The following is a 24129-nucleotide window of genomic DNA, read 5'->3' as shown; positions in this document are numbered from 1 at the left end:
TTTCTTCATATTCTTTAATTAAAATGTATTTAATATTATACCTTATAATTCAAGTGAGGTTGTAAAAAGGGTGATCAGGTCTGTGAACACAGTGGAAAGCTGTATGTCCATTGCTAGGCTTGCGGCAATCTTTCCCTATCCCAGCAAAAATTTATTCTTTTAGGGTGCAATCCTTTTCTAGTTTAGACAGAAAAGGGGCCTACTTCTACCAGCATGCTGCCTGGGACATGCTGGGATGTAGGGCTTTCTTTTGTATAAATTTTCATAGGATTATGCCTTTGCAGATTTTTGAACCCTGGAGGTTACACCAATCTGTGTAACTTCCATAAACTAGACACAGGCACAGCTTAAAAAACAGCTGTTTTCCTTTCCTAAACTCTTTTGCTCACATGATGAGGAGAAACAACTGGGGAAACAAATGCTTCAATTTGGATGCCAGGAAGTACTTCCTGACAGTTAGGACCCGGAGGGTATGGAATGGGTTGAGGCCCCATCAGGGAGGGTATTCAAGGATAGGCTAGGCATGCACATGGTGGGCATGTCATGGGTGGAGCTGGCTGGAGCCAGGGGTCAGACTAGATGGCTCAGGAGGCCTCTTCTGACTCGCTCTGTTTCTATGTTTCTATGCTTCTAGGATATGGGATGGCACTAATCTAGGAAGCAGCACTCCAGAATTCTAACAGGGAAAACACTTGTCTTATGAAGCAATTAATCAAATATTTTGCAAACCCTGTGCCCCTTGACTACTGCTTCCTGGACTGAGCACACGATGACTGAGTTTACACAGTACAACAACCCTCTCTGGCAACAAATCATTTGTGCCTTTGCTGCCTCCTTCCCTCTTGATCCGCCACATGGTATCCCAGGGGACACTACAAGAAGAAACAAATCTCCTGTCTCTGTCAGTGATGACTGTGAGCTTCAGCTATCAGAGGGTTCTTATTATACAAACAGGGCTTCTGCACTGAAGCACAATGGGGAGAAATTTCCATGCTTGGCTAGGACAATGTGCAGTGCCTCCTCTACTTGTTGTGGTTGACTCCTGCATCTTGTCCCCGGCAAGGATGGAAGCTTCATCCTACAGGGCCCCTGCTTGTGCTGTAGGGATACCTAAGGTTTTGTTGCCATAGTGCAAACAGGCAATTGCAACCTGGAGAATGTGGGAGGTGATTGGGCACTTCTGCTTCTCTGGATCTGTTTGACAGGGCTGCCACATTCTTTTGCAGCTTTTCCGAAGGGATCATGCACTCCTGTCTAAGAATAGTCCTTCTACCTTCCAGACATCCTTACAAGGGGTTTGAGAGTAGATACTGCCAGTAAGGAGAGTATACCTGTTCAGGGAGCAGCAGATCCTGGCCATCCTTGCAAGTGGCCTGAGAAGTCTATGCTTAAGCCTTCAGAAAAAACAGCTGCTTTGTTTCAGCACTGGCGGGGAAAAGCTTCTGACTGTATTACTTTGTACCTTGGGGGCTCCTGTTAGTGATGCTTACCTGGGAGCTACTTGTCAAGAGTAGCAAAGGATTTTGGCCACTCTTGGTGCGTGGTTCATTGGCTGTTTGGGCTTATCCACCCAGTTTTGAATGATACCATAACCCTCCATGGGTGACAGCAGCACTACACTAGGCACCACAGGGTGATACGTTTGAAAAAGCTAGCCACTGGTGCCGAATTGGCCCTCATTCACTTGATGCTTCAACCCACCTGTGATAACAAACAAGGGTGGGTTGTTGTGTTACCCAGCCAGGTAAGATTGTTTATCTGCAACCAAACATTCACATGTGAAATCTTCATTCATGATAATAGCGTGGTATCTTTTATGCGGGAATGTTGTAATATATGATGACACAACTTTAATTAAGATCTTAGTCATCATTCTTTTACATTGTGACAAAAATAGCATTATTGACGTATCCAAGTTCTAAGCTAATTTAATGTACTTTGTAAGGATATAATTGTTATTTTTTTTCCATTTCAGAAACTGTCAGCTATTCCTCTCACCTCATTTTGTGGCCCAGAGACCAAAGGTCAATTTGAGAAATACATAAGATTTTGCTTCATCAAAGTAAGTTCTACAACCAGCGTTTAAATAATGTTTAGCATATCCACAATGTTGTCTTAGTACTTAAACTAGTCTTCTCTCATTGTCCCTTATTAAACAATTAAAATAGCGTTGCAATGTTGTGGTAATAATTTTTTTAAAGATATAATCATATTTATAGTATTCACATCATGATCTTTCTAAATGCTCAAAGTCTAATCAGTGTAATAAAGTACTCCAGAATCAGAATAAGGAGGTAATAAAAGGTAATTGCTTGCTTAAGGGCATAATATGAACTTTGAACCAGAAAACCTGCAGCTCGTGTGCTTCACTATGTTCCACTTACTACTCTTAATGTATTGTTAGATATGATGAATAAATTAATTATTCTCCCCGCTGGGAACGAAATTTAACACTGAGATAGCAGTAGTAGGTGAGGTCCTTTGGCCATGGCTTCTGTCCCTACAGTTTTCCTGTAAATGCATCTTAACCTTATCAGCAGCTCTACCACTGCTTCCACAACTGCCATCAGAAGTAGCCTAACTTGCACAAACAACATCTAATCTAATAGAGTTGCAATGCCTTGCACAGTGCCTTGTGCAGTGTGCGGTGGCTCGTGAAGCACCTTGTGTAATGCTTTGTACAATAAGTGCGATAAAAGTATTTGAGTTGATTCTTAGGAAGGATAAAATGAATTTTCTGCAAATGGTAGAAACTAGTAGAATGACAGTACTGAATTCGAAAGTATGATTCCCAGCATTTGTAATAGTGCAAACTCCTAGCAGTGAGATACTGACAGAATTGCCTTTCTTTTCTACATATAAAAACTATCTCAGACAGATTCCTCCCTTCAAAAAGCCTGTTTTCTTCCCTTCCTCCCTTTAGTTCCTCTATTTGTCTTACAAATGCCTTAACTCCTCAGCCATTTCATAGACTCATAGAATAGTAGAGTTGGAAGGGGCCATGAAGGCCATCAAGTCCAACCTCCTGCTGTTGCAGGACACCCATTTCCACCATCCCACTCAGATGGCTTCCCAGTTCTGCCTTGAATGTCTCCAGTGTGGGAGAGCCCACATCTCTCTAGGCAGCTGGTTCCACTGTTGTATTTCACTTACAGAAACTCAATAGAATGAGTACTACTAGGTGAGGATATTAAGGATATCTGTATATGCTACAGGATGATGTGTTTGGCCAGCTCAGTGAAACTATTTCAACCAGTTCCAGCCCTGTTGCCCTTGGGCAGAGGGTTGTGGAAGCTGGATTAGGGGCAAAAGGGTCATGAGCAGAAGTTGACTTGTGAAACCTCGGGACGTATTGAAGGGCTTGGTTAAGAGGCATGTTTCACAAAGGCAAAATGCAGTAAATTTACACTAAAAATAACCTGCATTCTAATTATATGGTTGAGCAGTTCCATGCTCTCACTTAGAGCTGCAGGATCAAAATACAAATTGACAGGCCAGATAAACTTGCAATGTCTGCCCAAAAACAACAACCAAAAACAAAAAAACAAAACAAAAAAACAAACTCACAACAAATTTAGCACTTAACTTTTGCTGGTCTGTTGTCTGGAGAGAAGCAAATGATGCTATATTAGTGTTCACATCAGATGCTTTGCAGAAGTATTCATTTCCCTGCCTTTTGAATTTCCCATATTTGGTTGTGTTACAATCTAGAATTTAAATTGATTTAATTGATACTGTTGCTTGATGTACATAAGATATGCAGTACTATGCAAGTGCCAATTTTTTTTGTTGTGGTTCGGAAGTCAAGGAAACAACAACAAACTGGCATCAAGCAAACTGCTTAATGCTCCAGTATTTGCCAAATAAAATTGGTAGGAACAAGGAAGGATGAATTCTCTGTTGTGGTATCTACACTTGTGAAATTTCTTCCCAAAAGAGCCCATTTCCTATATGTAGAACAGCATGCAGCTGGGAAGTGAAGCTTTTCACATTGTGGATGGCAGCTAATACTGAATGCATGGCTGGGCTTATTATATGAAGGTATTATTATTTATCTGTTTTATTGCCTGCTGTTTCTTTGTGACCCTTTTGATTGTGGATGTTTGTAATTGAAACAGTTTTTGTTATTCTGCTATGATTTTTAATTCTGCTGTTCTGATTAGATATTTGGGACAGTGGTGGCAGCTTGGATTTTGGGTTTTATGTTGTTTCCTTATGTGCCCTTGGACAGAAGGTCAGCTAATAAATATTAGAAAATTTCTGTGATTTAATGGAATTCCTGGGGACTACAGTCCATTTCTGTGGTCTCCAATATGGAGACACTTTTTGTTCTCCTCTTCCCTATAACTGATTCTAGTGGATGGCAAAGTTTTGCATTTGCAGAGACCCACTGTCCCCCCAAAGTCCACTATTTACACTTTGTTTCTGTAATACAGAAACCTCCTTTCTGGATCTGTGTTAAAACATCAATTGTGTGCTGAATTATCTGGCCCTAAGACTGCAAAGAGGGCAGATTGGATTAAGAATCTTCAGGTAAACAGCAAATATGCCCCATGGGGCTGCCTCATACCGCCTGGGTAAATTTGCACAGTATAACTACCCATGCTTTGGCACAAGACACACGGTGTGGATTTTCTGCCTGAAAGCCCATAATGTGCCCAGTGGACAATAAGCCGTGGCCCTTGCCTACCCCCTATGGGTATCCCTTTGAACTCTGCAGGAGTCCGTCATCCCCCCCCCCCCCCCCAGCCACAGGGAACTTACAAAGGCTCACACCATTTTGGAGGTGGGGAAAGGCACAGGGATTGCTTCTCAGTTCTCTGCTGATGACACAACCAAAATGGCTTGCTGCAGCTCTGACTGGTGAGTCAGCAGCGACATTCGTTGTTCCTGCATTCCCTGCTGCCATGCCAAGCCCAGGTTTTGCGCACAGCACGGTGATGAGAAATGGTGGAGCCACAGTCACCGCCACCAACTTGTGAGCTGGTGCCAGTCACTGCCACTGCTGCAGTCCATCCGCTGTTCTGAGCCTCAGTGTGTTCGCGAGTGAGAGAGAAGCATCTGCCAGCCACTCCCAAACATCACTTTGGGGAAGCCTGTCAGCAACTCCTGCCTGACACCTACTTGGCAAGGGCAGTCAGGGGATTTTATAGCAGGGCTTGACTCATGATGGCTCATGTCATCTCAGTTTAACAACCTGTTGTAGGTCGCAAGCCATGACTGCTGCTAGGGCAAAACTGAGCCATGTGACAAACCCATCCCTGGTTCTTATCACACAACCATCTACCATGCCTTATAAGCCACAAATGGGCTGTCATGTTATACAAACCCCGTCATTGTCTCTTTTATCAAAGAACACACCTACTTGCCCGATGAAGTCCTGGCTTAGGAATGTCTATGTCTTGGTAGAAGGATAATCTTTGCCTGGTTATTTGTGTCTGATAATTAACCGACCAACCAGAAGAGCTTGTTCAAAGCTAAATCTGCACACTGGCTGATAACAAATCTGAAGGTGACAGTAAAGCTTAACCCCAGGGCTGATTGGGGAAAAGTCAGCAATAAGATTTTTGCTTCTAACAAGGATTCTTTTGAAAAAAATAGGCTTTTCTTGGTATTGATGGTGGCAATGGGGTACTGAGTGGCTGAAATGGCCCATCCTGAGAAATTGTTCTTTGCAAGGGTTCCAAAAGAGAATGTGACTGCTGGGATTTAGTTCAGTAACTTTTACACTGTAAAGTACTGGCTCATATAAAATTCCCTCAATGGTAGAACAAAAGCAGAACAGATCATTTCTTCATTTTTGGTTTTCTTTTCTAAATCACCTCTATATGTTGATTCCTTCATTTTTATTTGTTTGTTAGGATAAAAAAGGCAGTGTTTGGTTTAAATGCTTGGAACTGATACAGCTGTGCTAACTCAGTGAACACCCACATCATCTTTTCTGGCATATTTTTACTGGTTTGAAGAAGAATAGATAGTGGGCAAGGCTGGGAAGACCCCATACAATGAAGCTGGGTGGGATCTGTACCTAGAATAGACTGATCCACAAAATCTTTGCAAAGGTGATCCCTGCTTTGAAGGAAATGGTCCAAGAAAGTTATCTACCTGGTATATCTCAGAGGAGTATATTTAGGTCAGAATTTCCAATGGCCTTTTTGTGTGTGTATTATTGATTTTAAAAATACTTTGGTATATTCCCCTAGTATATGCAAGAATGTTTAAATAAATCAATCAACCAGCCCTGTGTGAGAAGGGTTGACCAGGTTCCATCAGGTGAACCAGATCAAAAGAACCTGCACTGCACACTGCACACCCAAACTTAACTGGGGGAATACGCAGTGAAGGTTAGGCCAACAAAGTGTTACACATTTGAGCCCTCCACAAGAATGTTCCCAGGTTTAATGCTTTACTTATCCCCGTAAGAGTGAAAGAATAATTGCTAACATAGGAAAAATGAAAGGCTGTGCCGGGGTATTATTTATTTATTTAGAAAATTTTTATGCTGCCCCATTCGCCGAAGCCTCGGGGCGGCTCACAAATATATCAATTAAAATATAATACAATAAAATATAAAACAAGTTTACAATATAAAACCTCATGGCCTCGTTCCCAGCTGCACAGTCAAGTCTGTTCTATACAATTCTGCCGTTAGTTGTATTTTTAGGAAAGGCCCTCTGTGTATGAAATGCTTTTCAAATTTCAAAACCTCAACTGGTAACTAACATGTTCTGCAATGGCCACTGTGGTCAAAATGAAAAACTGTGGAGCAAGCCATGGCTTCAATCTGTTTCCAAAGTTAGTAACAGTCACTGACTTTTTTCACTGTCTGATATATTCTTCCATTAGTGGATCTCAATTCTTTATGGTGTTTTGTGTTGACAGAAAGACAGCACACTGAATGCAGCAGAAGTGATCCTGAAGAATTGGAAGAAGCATTGACTCAGAAGCTAACATTTCATGTCATTTAAAAAAATGTAGGCACAGTTGTACCTTTAAAAACAGATGTAGAATTTCCCATATGAAACTATACTTTAAAAAATTGCACTGTGCTGCCACCTGCTGGATATTTCATATTAACAATGTCTGTGAAATGGATTTTTCTATCCTCCAGTTTATAATGGTAAGGTTTTGGTGAAATCCTTTCCTCCCCTCATTTTTAACATGCTAAAGTAAAAATACATGCAGACAATATCCATAAGAATCCAGACCTAATGCATTCCTTTATACTTGTTCAAGTTGTTATGCATTCACTTTATTACTTATTGGTTAAATACTGATCTCTTTTGCATTTAAGGCATAATACCAGCCCTGTCCAGGCATTCAGATGGCTCACGCATAAAAGTATGTAGGCACTGGGTATGCACCCAAGTTCCACCCTAATGTCCTTATGCCCCCAAAGACCTTTGTGCTCTCAGCACTATAGTCTGAAGAGGGATTCTAAGGGAATTTGACTGCACATGGGTACAAACTATCGAATGATTAAGAATGCTGACAAAGGGAAGATTATGCACCCTGAGATGTTTGGGACATAACCCACCTCCACAATGTTAGCCTCTGCATGTGCAGGTATACACTTGCATAGAGCAGATGTCTGAGAGCCTTTGTCTGGGCAGGATCCCCGGAATTGGCATGATGGCAGAGGAAAGCGTTCAGGATGAGCATGGCACCATGGAACTGGATCAAGGGGTGTTAGACTTCCCTTTGTCAAATCCTTCTGGTACCATAATCTATTGTAATCTAGGTTCCTGCTACTTAAAAAGAACCAGGTATGGTTGATTTTTGCAGGATACTTTTTCCATATATGTACATCACAACATGAACGGGGTAGTCTTTTCAAAGATCTGAGTGAGCATTCGTAAAACATCCTGCTATATGAATTCTCACAAAGATCTGAAAACAAATATGTAATAGTAAAAATAACAGATTTTAAATGTAGTAAATCATGTGCATTGTTTTTATAATAAAAGGTGTGGACTCCCAGTTTATTGCACAAGAGTTCTGGAGTAGAATGCATTGCAAACTTTGAATAATTTTTAAATAACTTTGTCTGGGAAATGACATAGCCTATTTTGAGTAGCTAATACAGCTGCATTGCTCATTACTATGACAGATAAATACAGAAATGCACTTTCAGGGCACAAAATGCAAAAAAAAGGCCTTGCAATTGAAATGAATAAATATCATGCACAGTACAGGGTGTGAATTTAACAGATTGTACAGGGAATGGCTATGGAGAAGAGGTTGGACTGCTTTAGGGTACAGTCCTGTAGGTTGTACCCTTGATGGCCGTGAACTCCCTAGTTTAGTGGCTTACAAGCATCTAATAAAGCGAGAGGAGTTGTGGAGGAAAAATATGCCTCTCAATTTTTACTAGGCAGTTTTTTTCCAGCTGGGGTGGTTTGGAGAGGGAGAGGAGGAGGCTGAAGAAGTAAAATGAGGCCATCTACCACAATGCCCCCTTTACAACCCCTGATGTCAAGTTCCCAACCTCAGGGAGGCAGCCAACACAATGCTTTTCATATTGGCTTTAAGATGAGAAAGGGATTGCAGCCCAGATTTCCAATGCCAAAGTCTGAGCATCTTTGATATCAGATCTGAGAATTCAGAGGATCCTGTGGCTGTCCAGATGATACCTAAGTACCATGAGATTGTTTTCTTTGCACATTAGATAAATAATTTGCTTTGTACTGAACAAGTGAGCATCTTGCATAAACTATAATAATGAGATGATACTGTCCTTTCAAATTTTACAGTTTTATTTAACAATAATGATCCTTGAGGATTAAGTAAGTATGGTTTGTCAGCTTTATGAAACATTGATTTGATTTAACAAATCATTAAAAGTGAAAAATTGCTATTAACCTTACCCAGCCTTTGCTTTTCATTCATTATTTTCATTTGTAAGTGAAATAGTGTGTTCTTCAAACATAGCAAGGAATATTATGAAAATAGTTTCTGCCATTTTCCTGTCTTGTTCAACTGCAAATGAACAATCTTTAAGATATGGTAATTAATCATTTAAGACTAGCCTTAAAGATTAACCTAAAATGAACCAGCACATATTACTTAGAAGTAAATCCCATTGTTGATTATATTTTGAAGAAATTGTGCATTGTTTGCAGATCTTAGAGAAATTTTATATATGTTTACTCACAAGTAAGTTCCACCATATTGAGTGTAGCTTACTCCTAGGTGCTATGGATTGTACCATCACAGTACAATCCTAAACAAGAATCCCTATATCCTGGAATGAATGCTATTGAGTTCAGTGGTACTTACTCTCAGGTGAGTATATATAGGATTGTAGCCTTAGGATTGAGGTTTAGATCAAAAAAGTTCTACAACGCTCAGGAATCCACAGCCAAGCCTGACTTGTAGGACTTTCTTGCCTCTCAAAATGGATAATATTGCATCTGTCAAGGAACCGAACACAACTACACTGGAGGTGTACAGTCAAAAGAACATTGCAGTTTGTTCAGACATATAGGAAATGCATTCAGTCCAAAGGTATGAAGAAGGGATCTTTTTATGTTAGATAGGCAGTGTGCAAGAGGCAAGAGTGTGTGATAATGAAAATTGAATGGGTTAAGACAAGGGAAAAAAGGGGCTGGGTGGGGCATCCCCTAGATTAGGATATAAACCAGGAGCAAGACTGATAAATTTCCAAATCACATCAGGATGCCTATCTTAACAGTTCAAAACTATTATTCTCAGTTTCAGGGTTTCTATAGCCATATTATAGTGTATCTTTGGCTCTTTTAGTCCTGACACATTCTTGGATATTGTGTAACTTGTGGGCTCTTCTAGTCCTACAACCCAGTAAATATAAATCTGTTTTGTTTTGTTTTGCAGTTTTACAAAATACATCATAAGCAGTTGGTGAAATAATGTTATAATTGTAAACTAAAATCTTGTAGATCTAAAATCATTCTTTTATTTTACAGAAATTATAACATGTTTGTAGCAGATTGTAACTTCAGCTGATGAGTGCATGGGTCAAAAAGGGAGTGTTTATAGTAATTCTTGGGAAGGGTTCTTGGCCAAGCACCTGAGATTCGTCCAACTTTGCCAACAATCTGTGCACCTTAAGATTTTAAGTTTGGGAACTGTTACTCTTTAAGTAGTTACTGCTTCTTTTAGAAATTCAAAATTCTTTTCTAAAGTAGTTAACTTTTTCCTTATGGTAGCTACTACTGAAATACACGTGCTATGCAGGAGGAGTGTTGATAGACTGCTGAAGAAAATATCCAGACTGAGCGTGATCCTGCCTTTCCTATTCCACCTCACATGCACGGGTGAAAAACAGTGTTAGGCTGATCTTTAAACACTCAGGTTGCGACAGAATAGTTTAAAATGTTTCATCGGTTAAAGGAGGTTTTGTATATATGCCCAGCGCAGGCTGACGACCTGAGATGGTAGTATGCTTTGAACAAATTCAGGCTGCCAGTGTTCAACCCAGGTCCTGTTGTAAAAAGAAACACAACGAAAATGCAAGTGCTGTAGAAGAAGCATATCAGAGAGCTGTACAGACTTTTCCGTGTTCCGTTTTAAAAAATTTACTAGTGCTTTTTATGTGTTGGACCTTGCAAACATCTGCCGCAGGAAGTCGTGCAACGCACTGCCCTGCCAGATTTTGCTACCTCACAGACGCGGGCAAAAGCTGCCTTCAGTACTCGGACGAAGACAGCACCTCGGCTTGTTGTTACGGGAGCGCCTACAGCCTAGTTGCTCCGCCGAAGAGGCAACAATCGTCGCCCGGCTCCCATCCTGTTTGTCCCTTGCGCTGCTCCGTAGCGGAGGCCACGGCAGGTGACGCCCATCGGAGCGTAAAGCTTAAAGGGGAGTCGGCGAGTACGCCCAGCCGCACGCAGACGCTCCCGCGAAGAGGAAGGAAGATGGCGTCCACGAGCCGGTCAGTGAGAGAAGTGGTCGACCGCCTATGTGCGCTTCTTGTGCTGGGCGCTCTGGGGCCAGGCTGGAGAGGGGACGGCCGTGGGCGGGCGAGGGAAGCGGCGCGGGAGGCCGAAATCGCTCGGCGTCGCGTCTTGTGGCTTTTCTTCGGGCCCCAGGCCCAGCGCCCCCCCTGCTTTGCCCCGGCGCTCCAGTCTTTCGGGAGCGTCGTGACCCAGCCTGACACCTATCAACCCTTCCTCTCAACGATTTCTTCCCCGTATCAGCAGCCTCCTCTGAACGGTCTTTCACTCGTCCCGTCTCCCTCGCGTCACCTCGCTCGGTCGTTCGCCTTGGCTAGCCTTCCTGCAGCCTTCGTCGGCTCGTTCCTGCTTTCTCGCCCCGCATGCATGCACCCACCCACCATCTGCTCTTATAACCGAGTGGCAGGGTCGTAGTCAGGCTTTCCGCGTGCATTTTTAAACACCCAGGCCTTTTTCGAGCTCCCTTTTCAATTGTCTTTTAGTTGACTCTCTCCTCTTCACAAGCCCCCCCCCGCTCTTCGCACACCCACACCTGTGAATGGTTAATATGCTATTCGAACAATCGATGCCTTTTTTTTGATAGCGAGAACTATTCTTCAGAACTATTATTTAAAAGCCACTGGGATATGGCAAAATAGTTACTTTGTGTGTGGTGTGGTGGTTATTTAGTCATTCTTTCATTTTTGCGAACTTTCTACCAAAAAAGGCATTTCAAGTGGCATACAGAAACAATTAAAATGGGCTTAGACAGCACATTAAATTGCAACAGAAACATAACAATTACAGGAAAAAATTATAACATTCCAGATGTATTGGACTGCATCTTACATGATTCTCTGCTGGCATATGGGTATGTTGGAAAGGCACCTGGTTGGTGAAGCCTGTAGCAGAGAGTGCCTCAGGTTGCCAGCTAACTAAAAAGACCCCTTCCTCAACATACTGTTGTGCTTCAAACAGCTGTTTGTTCAGGAACAATAAAGAAAAGGTACTTTTCACAGAACAGAGCTAAACCTGCTGATGCTTGACTTTCAAGTGGGCACCTAAATCACTGTGTAAAGATGGCAGACCAGAGCGCATCTTTGAATCTCAGTATTCATGAATATATTCTGGATATATTTTCCTTGGAAAACTGCACCTGTATTCCAGCCTTATCTAGAGGCTGTGTTGGGGAAGGCACTTTTTTTGGCAGAACTGGGAATTTATTTCAATTAAGCTTTGATGTACAAACAAGATCCAAACAGGTTTGTATGATACATTTTATTGGACCAGTTGTGTTAGGATTAGTATAGCAAAACTGTTTTGGTTGTACTTTGTCTTTGGGAGCACCCATTCTTATAATTTTCTGTTGTTCATAGTTTCAAGTGGCTTTTTAGAAGAGAATTTTATGCATGGTGTTTGTTATCCATGTTTGTATTGTAATTTTTTTATCTTCTAACTGGACAAGTTTCTGAGACATGACCGAAGTTCACTTTGTAAATTAATTTAGGGTGACAGTTTTAAATTCCATTTGTTCAGAATTTCAGTGGAAAAAAGCCATAGAAACAATTTTTGTGTGTGAAGTTACATAGAGAAAGCTAAAGTGTGAACAAAACTTGTGCAATTCTGTTTTCTGTGGGTTGAATACGTTATCTTGCTGAATATGTTCAAAACTTCCGTAGTGAAGTTATTTTTAGAATTTTGGCAGCCCCTATATGGCTGCTTTCAGTCCTCTCCTGTGAAAACAAAGACCTCTTAAATTCCACACCCATAGATATTCAGTGTTGGGCAACGTTTTGCCTGCTTTGACTTTAGTTATTATCATGACCACATGGGTGGTAGTTTGTGTAATTGGTCTAGATTAGTAATATGAAACGTGTCATTTTGTGTGTTGTGTTCGCTTACTAATTTATTCATGTTGACATTATCTGTAAAAGCCAGGGCCAAATGATGTTACCAAGCTTCTTTTTTTACCCCCTCCAGGAGACTGGCTCTTCTAGGATACTGACAAGGGTGATAGAGTGAAATATATTTCTCTTTCAGTGACTGCTGTGCTATTTGTTTGTATGTAACCTGATACATATATCCTTCTATTCAAATTATAAAAAAGCACAGGACCAAAACCTTTCTATGATCTGAGTTGATAAAAATATAGAATATCATAAGTATGACAGAACAGGGTATCTAGTTTATGATATATATTGATTTGATACTGACGACCAGCAAGACACCATAAACACTGATATCTGTCTTGTGGTTCTGGGAGATGTCTCCTTTATATTACTTGTAGGTTAATTCAGTGTATATACTGGATATTGTGGTGTACTCCACTTTTTATGTTCTTTAGTTATCTGATCTCTGAAATTTGCTCTGATTTCAGAGGAAAAATACTTTGGGAAAAGGGGGAATAACTATCTGATTTTGCTTGTTCTTAACAGTTTTGGGATCTTAATGGTCTCTGAAAGAATCTCTCATCTAAAGACAGGTGGATTGCAATAATCTAGTCTCCCCTCAGCCATGAAGCTCACTGGATGACTTTGGGTCAGTCACAAACTTGCAGCTCAACATACCTTACAGGGCTGTTGTGAGGATGAACTGGAACTATGTAAGCCACCTTGGGTTCCTCACAGGAGGGAAAATAGGCAGGATATAAATGCAGTGCAGTACTACTAATAATAAGCAAATGTTTTGGCTTGTTAGCTATTTTGTGTCAGGCATAGGAAGATCAGTTATGCAATATGGGAACAACAGGAATGAAACAAAGCAGTACTGCGAAAAGGATGCATATTCTGTTAGATGTGCATATATTTAAATATGCTCTATGTCTGTAATTGTTTGATAAATTTAAGTCTTATATGCTACAGTAATTTAATATCCTTTTATTCTGCTTAATACAGGAAGAACCATTGTTCAATAATAAAGCAAATACTTTGAAGCAGAAATCCCCAGTATGCCTCTCTAGCATCTCCATATAGTGCTAGTAAGACCTGCAGTCTGAAACCATGGAGATTTCTTCTTGCTAGGTACCTGTTGCTTCAGGGGAAGCACAGTCCCATCCAGAACAGGTTGAGCCACCTTGTGTAACTCATCAGTCAGAAAAGATGGTTTCAGTGTGTTAACCCCCATTCACTTGTGAGTAGGCTTCCGATTATCACTTTCAGTACCTCCTTGGTACTGAAGGATGGGGGGAGAGAGGTAGACCTGCCTAGCTTCCAGTTATCACCCAGTCACTTTTCAGAGTTTGAAAAGCATGTCTTTGAGCTTTATGAATACCTTATGGAGCAAAGCATTCCAGGTAGGAATCTAAGGTCTGAGTCAAATGGCCTAAAAACTTTAGTCAGTGTTCTCAGGAATGAGAAGGGCAGCCAAGATTGTTTCTTTTCCAAAGCAAGCCTAAAGCCATACTGTGGAATGAATTCAAGTAATGAATTTTATTCAGATAACTCTAGAGTTAAGATGCTGAAGTACTGATATATTTGGCTTATGTATCCTTTTTTGCCTGTTAAATAATTAAATCAGTTATTGGGTTGAATTAATATAATCTAGATTTATGCAATGTTACTGGTAGTGTGCTTTGTCTAAAATCTGTATTTCATACAAACAGTTGAAGGCCATCTAGTCTGACCCCAAGCTCTGTATAGGAAATTCACAGCTGGAGTATCTTGACCTTATGTCAGTCAGCCTCCATGTTGCTTTATCAGTGATGGGATGATAAAACGTCCTACCACTTTAAATTCATACAAGTGCAGAAATTGCATTTTCAACATCTTTAAACATATGAATATTTTATATTTATAAGAAGACCAAAAGACATTAATTAAACTCTGATGAGCTGTAGAAGTGGATTAGTGAAGTTGAAATCCTTGTCAAGCAGAAATTGATGGTATAAAACTTTTGTTATGATTCCTTTATGTTTGTATTTTCTGCTTTTAATGATTAAATGCATGAAGTCTTTTTTTGTAGAGTACCATTCTATTATATTGGTTTTCTGTAACACAGACTTCTTGGCCTTTTGGCTAAGATCAAGTGTAATGTTTTCTGTAACATACCTTCACTTCCTTACACACACTTTACCTATATCCTCACTAAAGAATGTTTTGTTAGATAAATTTTTGAACTTATTCTGGGTTGTTGTGAGGGAACTCAAATTCGGTATTTTGACAGTTCAGATGATAGCTGTAAGTTTAAAATGCTCCTATCTTGAAAGGTATAGTCTACTATAAGAACTTTGAGGAAAATATTTCCTAAATTGGCAGTCCATGGCATAAATATTGCATTACTCTTAATTCTTTGTGACAGCAAGAAGAAAATCCATTCAGGAGGTAATTGTTATAGACTGTGAAATGTCCACTTTTCAGCCATGATAAAACTTCCTGAACTGGAATCTATTTCCAGAAGAAAATTAAATTGCAACAACTAGCACTACCCTCCACTTGATGCTCGTTTGCAGCAGACCATGATTTATCATTTGCAAGCAATGTGCTGGTGCATGCTACCTGATTGTTATCACTTATCAATTCTGCCAGTGGGAGCAGCTAAAGTAAGCAGAAACTAACTGGAAATTTTATGCTTAGTTTCTTGTCTGAACAGGGACTTCTGGTTTGTCACTATCCAAACAAGCCAGTTTCTGAAGTTATGGTTTATGGATGGTTTCCAGTTCCTGAGTAGATGTCCCAATCTAGTTGTAGGACTAACCTTTCTATTTATTTATTTACAGCATTTCTGCCCCGTCCTTAACAGTGTCTCAGGACTGCTTACAATCCTAGTATGTTTCTGCTTGCCTTTGCCTCTCCACTGGTGAGTGGGAGTGGTCAGGCTGTATGCATTACTATGCTGCTCATGAACAGTAAGGCACAATTTTTTGTTAAATGAAGATATGGCATGTGTTTTGTTATTTAGCCTTAGGCCACTGCAAAGAAGAACACAGTACAAATATGCAGCTTTACAAGTAATATGAATACAATGAGTTCTTCAGCTCATTCATTTAATAACAACAATGAAAAGCAGTTCCACAAGTAGGCATACATTTAAGTTGAATAGATCTTAGATAACCAGTCTAATTTAGATCTTGACCCTGTGCTTTTAGAGAATCAGATATATAGACCAAGTGCCATTTCTTTGCAAATATATGCAATTCCCATGATCTTCTAAATTTTAAGGTTTATTCCACACTTAATGTCTGTTGAAAAGTACTTATTTTTGTATGAACTATGTGCAAATATATTTTTAATAAAGACACAAGTTTGGAAGCACTTCTCCCATATACTTTATATAATGTTTGCTTATTTAGAAAGATGTTTTCTTTAATGTAAATTGGCATACAAAACTAAAATCCATAATTTGTTTTTAAGCTTGGATGTGTTGCCAAGAGTGACATGCCCAAACCACCCTGATTCCATTTTGGTTGAAGATTACAGAGCTGGAGACATGATATGCCCAGAATGTGGACTAGTAGTAGGTGAGTAATTTCCTAGAACATGTTTCAGTCTAAACTTTTTTGTATTTTAGGGAAGATGGTTTTGAGGATACCCTCACTTGCAAAAACCCATTTGTAGTACTTGTGAATTTTCTACTGCATTGCTCCCATATTCTGAAGTAGCAGTTGGTCCCCAACCTATCTGCATCCAGTAAAGTTGTCAAGACATTACTTTTTAATTTGTTGCCTTACATTGTTATATATGTTGATGTTTTACTATGCTTTTATGTGAAGTTCTCTTTAGATTTGGATTTTTTCTAAGCTTCCTGGTTTCCTCTAAGAAAGGCAGTGTGGAAAAGTCATTGGTAAATGAAATTCGGGCTTTTTCTCAGACCCTGAATGATCACAGTACAAGCATTATTCATCACTATACTACTACTGCTACTCAAAAATGTCTTTCAACAGCTTCTGACATTTAGTAGCCAGTAGGTAAATAGCCTACATAGGTTGATCCATGTGCTTTATGTTAACACTAACTGCTGTAAAAATTAACTGGTTTATCAAGAAGATGGCAGACACTCTGAGTTTCACTGTGCTCAATAGGAGTGTAGGAAGCTGCCTTATACTGAGTCAGACCAATGGCTCATCTAGCTCAGTATTGTCTGTACTGACTCTCAGCATTCTCTAGGAATTCAAGCAAAGGTCTTTCCTAGTGCTGTCTGAAGGTGTTGGGATTTAAACTTGGAGCATTCTGTATGGAAAACATGCCGTACCCTTGAACTGTGGTCCTCTTTCTAATTTTACACTATTTTCATATATTAGATTTCTGTGCCCACCAGCAGCTGAAGCTTTCCGGATAGTTTACAAAGGTTAAAGCCTTAAATACATTAAACAAACCATACATCTACAGCTTACTAATGCACAACACACTTAACATAAACTATTTTAACAATAAAAAACAAGAAAAAATGAAGATCTGATGAAAACCTCACCACACACTGCCAGATGTCTGAGAAAAGGAGGTCAAAATAACAATGTGGTGGGCAGGTCAGCCTCATCAGGGAGCTCATTCTATAACTGCGGGGGGGGGGGCACCACCGGGAAAACACTTTCCCTCCTTGCTGCCTTCCAAGCCTCCTTCAGAGGAGACACTTGTAGGAGAACTTAGATGTCTACTGTAGTGTATAGGTAGATTAATGCTTGGAGAGCCCCCTGGCATATTTTATGGTCCTGAGCTGTGTAAAAAGAATTATAGGTCAAAATCAACACCTTGAATTGCACTCTGAAACAGCTACTGTGAACTGACCAGAATCAATGTTATGTTCAGACCTTTCAGTCCCTGTAATCAGTCTAATTGCTGTGTTTTGCATGAACTGCATCTTCTGAACTGTCTTTAGAGGCAGTCCCATATAGAACACACTGCAGTAAGTTTGCTTGGAAATTAGAGTGTTAGCTTCTGATCTGGCTAATTCACTTACTCCTGTAAATTAGTCCAAATGTTAGGTAGAGATGAAAGTATCTAGTTTGCTGTACTATGAGAATAATCTCAGGCTTTGCCTAGTTCTGAAAGTAGTCAAATGCTGCTGATTTTTAAATTGTGCTGTGACTATATTGATTGTAGTCAGCTTCTTGATTGGTCATGTCTATGGAACTTTGAGAAACTTACTGATGGTTTCCGTGAATGTGTGTAGGTTTTTACTTGTAAGAAGTGTTCCATCTGCACTAGAAAAGCTTTTGGAAAGTCTGAGTCCCTTGTGGGATCAGGAGGAAAGAAGATGAACCTTCATGGTTCCTTCATTAAGACAGTGTACCATTTCTCATTTTGAAATATTGGGGGCAGTTAGTGAGGCCTAATGCTGGCTTACAAGAAGGCAAAGGTGCAAATGAAAGTAAGCTGAAAAGCTGCCAGAATGTGCAACCTCTAATACAAGGACCAGTTTCCTTTAATCCTACTTGACTCTTCTACTGACCCTTACACCTGCCTCATGACTTCTAATAACCACTGCTTGATGGAAGGGTGGGAGGCAGGGGAATTATGCTCTATCAAGATGGCAGCTTCTACATCTTTGCCTTTTCTGAAGGAACGGTAGGGTGTGAAAGAAGCTGGCAACTTTAAGAATCAGCATCTAGAACTCTTCCCACTCCTTGCCTGGTAGCATGGCACTTGAGATCTTACTCAGTGAGATACCATAGCTTTAAAGCACCATGAGCACCTTGTAGTAGCTGCTCCTGAAGCTTTGCTCTCTTCCTGTACTCGGGAGCTCCTGTGGTGGCTTTCTGGAGAACTCACAAATTGGAGGCAGCAACCACACACATGCTTTAAGCAGGGGCCCCCGACACAGTGCCTGCAGCTGGCATGGGCTCCACATGGACCTTTTAAAAATAAAACCATTCTACAGAGCAAGAACCTTTGGAGTTCTGTACAACAGGATGGAGGATGCTTAATAGTAGGGTGCACAGAGAGATCATTATCTGATGATCCTAGGAAGAAAATTGAAATGAAGGTGTATCAAAGAGGTGGGACAGTGAGCGTTGGGAAGAGAGTACTCTTTCTGCTGCCAAGGGGTGAGAGTATCATAAAAAGGGACAGCCATGTCCACTGTTAGCATGCAGATGCCTCTAGATCATTCCCAAGGGAATGTGGTCTTCAACAGAAACAGTGTTTTATATGATGGTGTATCCGGAATACAACAAACCTGTTGGACATGAAATAAAAACAGCTCAGTCAGCAGAAACTTGAAGCATTTCAGTTTCAGTAGAGTGCAACATACTCCTCAAATTTCCAAGGAGTATTCCTGCTGTCTGACACACTGGCCTGGTTTACACATGATGGCAATAAAGTGCAAGTACATGACCATGAAAGAAAAAGGCAACACCAACAAGTAATTTTATCTATAGAAAAGACTCTTATTGTAGGTGCACACTAACAGTAGAAAGTGAGCCCATCTCCAGTAGGAACAAGCTGCCACAGTTATCATGTGTTTAACTTTTTGCAATGATTTGTAACAGAAAAACAGCAGATAACATTCAGTTACTTTTGTACATGGTTATCTTGACCTACAGTTTTAGAGTCAAAACATCTACTTCCAATCTTATCTTTACAAATTCTGACCACCTTGACAGCTTTATTTTATATTTTCGACTATCCTGGTGTGTCTGACCCTGGCCATTAAATGACTCATAAGGATAATGTATTTTAGTCAGTTCCTCTTTCTGGCCCTAAAAAATCCTTAGAAGATTCTTGGGTCACATGATCAATAATGTCTTATGGGGCAACCCATACGCATAGTATACATTCAAAACTGCCAGCACACCATGCTGCCAGTGTGGGTTATATCATGAGAGATAGCGCAAAAGTCTATTTCTGATGGGGCTTGAGGAAAGGATGGCAGTCTATTTGCCTTCAGTGTATGAATTGTCTGGTTCTGGAAGCCTGTTCTTCGTGAATTTGGTATGAGGAATCTGCGTAGGAATCTCTCTAATCCAGATTAATTTTAATCTAGATGACAGAAGCACTGACTAGGTTGGTTAAAAAGTGTATGTGAATATATAGAAGTATGTTTCTTACTTCCTTATGATCTTACAGCAAAGTTTCAGGTTTTTCTACAATTAGCTCTTTGGACTTGCTAGTCTTGCTTAGCTCCTCTTTCTTTTGGAGAGTTGGTTGCAGGTCCTTTTGTGTCACTGGCTTAAGGTAGTCTGTAGGTCTTACAGGTTTCTTAAAATCACCACCCCCTTCTGATAAGGGTTCACAGGCATAACCACAGGGGCTCTTGGGTTGGGTTGCCAGAGTATGAAGGTTAGCTTGTTGAGCTCTCAGTGTCCTTTTCTTGACACTGACTCTGGATTTTGGCTGCAGGATTGGCCTTTATGGATGAATCCAGCATCCAGATTCTTTTCACTAGGATCACTTGGAATGGTTCTTCTTATCCGAGTATAAAGAATGCTTCTTTTGCATGCCTTGGGATTTGAAATGCAGCACAAGTTTTTGTTTGTTTGTTAAAGCAAAATTTGATTGCGGACTCAGGAATTTATTCTGGTGGAAATAAATGTTCCCCTTTTTCTGCAGGGAGAGTTTGCCAGCAGATCACCTTACTCTCTGCCTCTTTATCTTCTATGGGTTCAGAGGTTCCTTGCAATATAATTCAGCTGCTTCTAGCTCTTCACCAAATCCCACAATCTAGATTTTCAAACACATACTCCACAGGTCTGTCCCCCTTCTGTGCATTCTAGCCAAATCCACTACTTCACACTCTCCAGAGAGTCACCATGCTAAGCAGCTTTGGGAATAACACACCTCAGAAGGCTTGGAATCCCCTGCTGAGGCTTTAACACACATTGCCAGTGAAAACAAGTTCCAGCACCAGATCTACACCACTGCCACAACATCCAGAAAGCCCTGGCCTGATGTTGTCCAGGCAGCAAACATTCCTACTGCCTTTCAGTCTTACTCTGCATTCTAGAGAGGCAAACAGCTTCCTGTCCAACAGAAAAAACTAATGTGCAAAGGAAAACAATCCAGTTATTCGAGTTCAAATCTTGGTGGGACCTATGTTTTTTTAATAAGAAATGGTTGGATGTCATTATGTTCAACTTTGCACTATAGTTTAACTATGGGTTTTCAGCTTCAAGCAACCCAGGAAGAGAGCCCATGTTTTGTTGCTGGTGAAGATACGAGGGCCAGGAAAAGTTGCATAGGAAAGCTTTTCTCCCAAGCCCTGCAAAGTCTTTTAATTTGTTCTTTTTCTTCCCAAAAAGATGGATTATGGATTTTTTCAGAAATATGAATAAAATATTTCAAATAAGATGTTCATATATTTACTCCCACAAATGTTAAGGAGTATCTAGTAGAAATTTGTGTAATATTCTTAAGGTGCAGATCATTATAGTTCATGCATCCAGAGGACAATGAAGTTATAAAGTGAGGCTACAACTTTCAAATGTCAGAGTAAGATTCATTTCTGCCTCTCTGGATCACAGCAGTTGTTACAAGAGAAGGAAGGTGGCTTCAGGTCTTTTTTGTGTGTGGGCTTCTTCTTGCTATAGTTGGTGGGTCTGTTTCTTTCCTCTTGACTAGGCCTCAAATGACTAGAAGAAAATACAGTACAACAAAAAGGATCTGAAAATATACTTATTTGAAAGGTGAGAGTTTAATTTTATCTAAACTTTAAAAATTGAACCATATTTTAATTCCATTAGTTCATAACATTTATGTAAATCGTAATTTAATGAATACTAACCTTCTTTGCACACTCTCCCTAAATCATTAATGTTGACTGGCAAGCTAGGCAGAATTTTTCTTTTCCTCTCTTCAGCGGAGTGGTTAGAGTACATCTAGTACTTGGAAGCATTTCACACTGCAAGTGCAGTGAGAAAAAAGGGTGATTTGCAAATACAGTGGTACCTCAGCTCACAAACGCCTTGGCTCATGAACAAATAGGGTCTCGAACAAAAATTACTGAAAAAAAATTTGTGCAGGTAAGGCGTCCGTGATCAGAGGCACACAGCTGCACAAATGACAAACGGAATTGCGGCTCTGTTTGCTGCATCCGTCTTTAGTGCAGCCGCGCTCCTCTGATCACGGATTGCAGTTGCTTTCGTGCAGGGAAGGCATGGTGATCAGAGGCGCGCTGCTGCAGGAAAGACAGGAGCAGCAAAGAAGAGCCACGGGGGAGATGGTTGAGATTCTGCCTGTCTTTCCTTCCAGAGCACGCCTCTGATCAGGCACACCTTCCCTGCACGAACAGAACTGCGATCGAGGCCATCTCCCCACCCCCAGCGCACCGTTTGCGCCCATCTCTCCCTCCCCCAGTGCGCTCGCGATCATGCCTGTCTCTCCCCCCTACCCCCAGCACGCTGGGATGACAGGCGCGATCTCGGTCGTGCTGGGGGGGCGGGGAGATGGCTGCGCTTGTGCTTGGGGTGTGGGGGGAAGATGGCCACGATCTTTGTTGTTGTCACTTTGCTTCAAATTTTTGTGAGTAAAAAAAAAAAAATAGTTGCAGAATGGATTAACCTTATTTACATTGACCCTTATGGGGAAATTTGACTTGGCTCACGACCAATTTGGCTCATGACCAGAGTCCTGGAACAGATTAAAGTTCGTGAGCCAAGGTACCACTGTACTGTCAAACACTGTGCATTTCCAAATGCTACTACAATGATAAAACATCTTTTTATCCCATAAGCAAGCTGCAGAAGTGTAAAAGCCTTCATGGAGCTAATTGGTGGACCATTGTGGTGAAACTGCAAGTAGGTGTTCTTGTTCAAGAAGTCTTTTTTCCTACACTTTTTATAGCACTAGCATCATCACAAAGAGCTTCCACATCAGCAACAGCATTGACAGGGAACAAACATTGCAAACAACTGCATACAAAAAATGAAACCTCATTTGTGAACTAGATGACACCTGAAGCTCTGGAATAAATTGCTCTAGCTCATGCAAAAGAAATACTGTTTTCTAGAACTCCATTGTCATTAAAGCTTTTAAATTATTTGACGTATGCTCTTTGCCCAGTAGTTACTGTTTGAGCAAGCGTCTTTTAAAGTCAGAATTAGAATATGTAGTGTAATCTCTGCAAGGAAAACACAACAAAACACTATGTCTTGCAGTGATTTCAAATGGATGGACAAATATGAGTGGGAAAGGAATCACTTTGATGACATATCAACCAGTTTTTTTTAGAGAAGCACTGAAATAGGAAAGAACGGATACTTTGTAGAGTATATTAGCTGAAAAGTATGAAAAGTTCTACAGAATGTATTTCTAAAATATTTTCTGACTGACAATGTGAGAAAAGGAAAACAGTATGGACTATCATAATAAACAAGTATCCACATTACTGCGATAGGATGTACATGCTATTGCCTAATTTCTTAATAATGCCATGAAACTGGGCACGCTCCAGAATGTCTGCAGATTAGCAGAAGTTACAAAACATGTACAACTTACTCTTATTCTAGCTGCAATTTTAAGAAGAAAATGCAAAGAATAAAATGGTGATCTTGAAGCCACATACTAAATCTTAATGAGGTAGAAAGGTGAATGTTTGAATGTTTAATAAAAAGAGAAGCTCTTCAAGAAGCAGTAATAATTGAGCATCTTATCTTTCCCAGAAGTGTATGGAATGCTAGATTTGATGACAGTTGTCTTCTGAGTTCAGCTGCAGAACTCCCCAAAAGTCAATTTCTTCATCAGTCACTGCATCTGAATCAGACAGAATGGGAAGAATTGAGTACTGCTGCCATTCATGCAGCTGAAAATACCAGAGCCAAGAATCAAAGGTAGAAATGTAAGTTCACACCCACAGTGCACTTGACTGCTTTGTAAAACAAGCAGCACATTTTGGACTTGATACTGGAATAGTACTTTCAAATGCTGCAGAATACATTATACCTTCAGGGATTTGGTCCAGGAATGCCATCTGATTTTTTTTATGTCCCTCCTGCAACATGGGGGCAAGGCCTTTGCACAGCATAACTTCTGACTCCTCTTGCCTGAAAGAAGCTGGCTAATATTTGGAAAAACACCAGATCAAGAACTAAGATCATATGTGATAAGCCAAAATAAACTGGGTTCAATCTGGCCAAGGCTTTTAGAGCTCCACAATAAATATGAAGACCAAGATGATGAAGCAGAAGTAACAACTTAAACTGAGATCAGTAGCTTAGAAAATGGAACTGAGTAATTTTTAAGTACATTCCATGAGTTCTGGTTCAACCCTCCCTTCTTTTTTTCTCATTTACTTTTATAGGAATATGTGCTTTGTGTCTGTTTAGCACTGTGGAAGAGAGGACTGAAGA

At 40.4% G+C, this 24129-nt stretch overlaps 2 protein-coding genes across 4 annotated transcripts in view; both read left to right on the top strand.

Annotated features, from left to right (window-relative positions):
- Positions 1 to 8866, top strand: part of KYAT3 (kynurenine aminotransferase 3) — a 33439-nt gene extending 24573 nt beyond the window's left edge. For all 3 annotated transcript variants that reach the window (XM_044432213.1, XM_044432214.1, XM_044432211.1), the window contains 2 exons: positions 1976 to 2062; positions 6883 to 8866. In XM_044432213.1, the coding sequence (XP_044288148.1) occupies positions 1976 to 2062; positions 6883 to 6939 (144 nt within the window). In that variant the 3' untranslated portion in view covers positions 6940 to 8866. The remainder of the gene's footprint in view (positions 1 to 1975; positions 2063 to 6882) is intronic.
- A 1699-nt stretch (positions 8867 to 10565) lies between these two features.
- GTF2B (general transcription factor IIB) overlaps positions 10566 to 24129 on the top strand; it is a 28517-nt gene continuing 14953 nt past the window's right edge. Inside the window, exons 1-2 of the mRNA XM_044432210.1 lie at positions 10566 to 10912; positions 16262 to 16368. Of these exons, the coding sequence (XP_044288145.1) occupies positions 10572 to 10912; positions 16262 to 16368 (448 nt within the window). The 5' untranslated portion in view covers positions 10566 to 10571. The remainder of the gene's footprint in view (positions 10913 to 16261; positions 16369 to 24129) is intronic.

Source organism: Varanus komodoensis, unplaced genomic scaffold (assembly GCF_004798865.1).
Source record: "Varanus komodoensis strain SLA01 unplaced genomic scaffold, ASM479886v1 scaffold24, whole genome shotgun sequence".
Lineage (NCBI taxonomy): Eukaryota > Metazoa > Chordata > Lepidosauria > Squamata > Varanidae > Varanus > Varanus komodoensis.
This window is presented reverse-complemented; position numbering and strand designations above follow the sequence as displayed.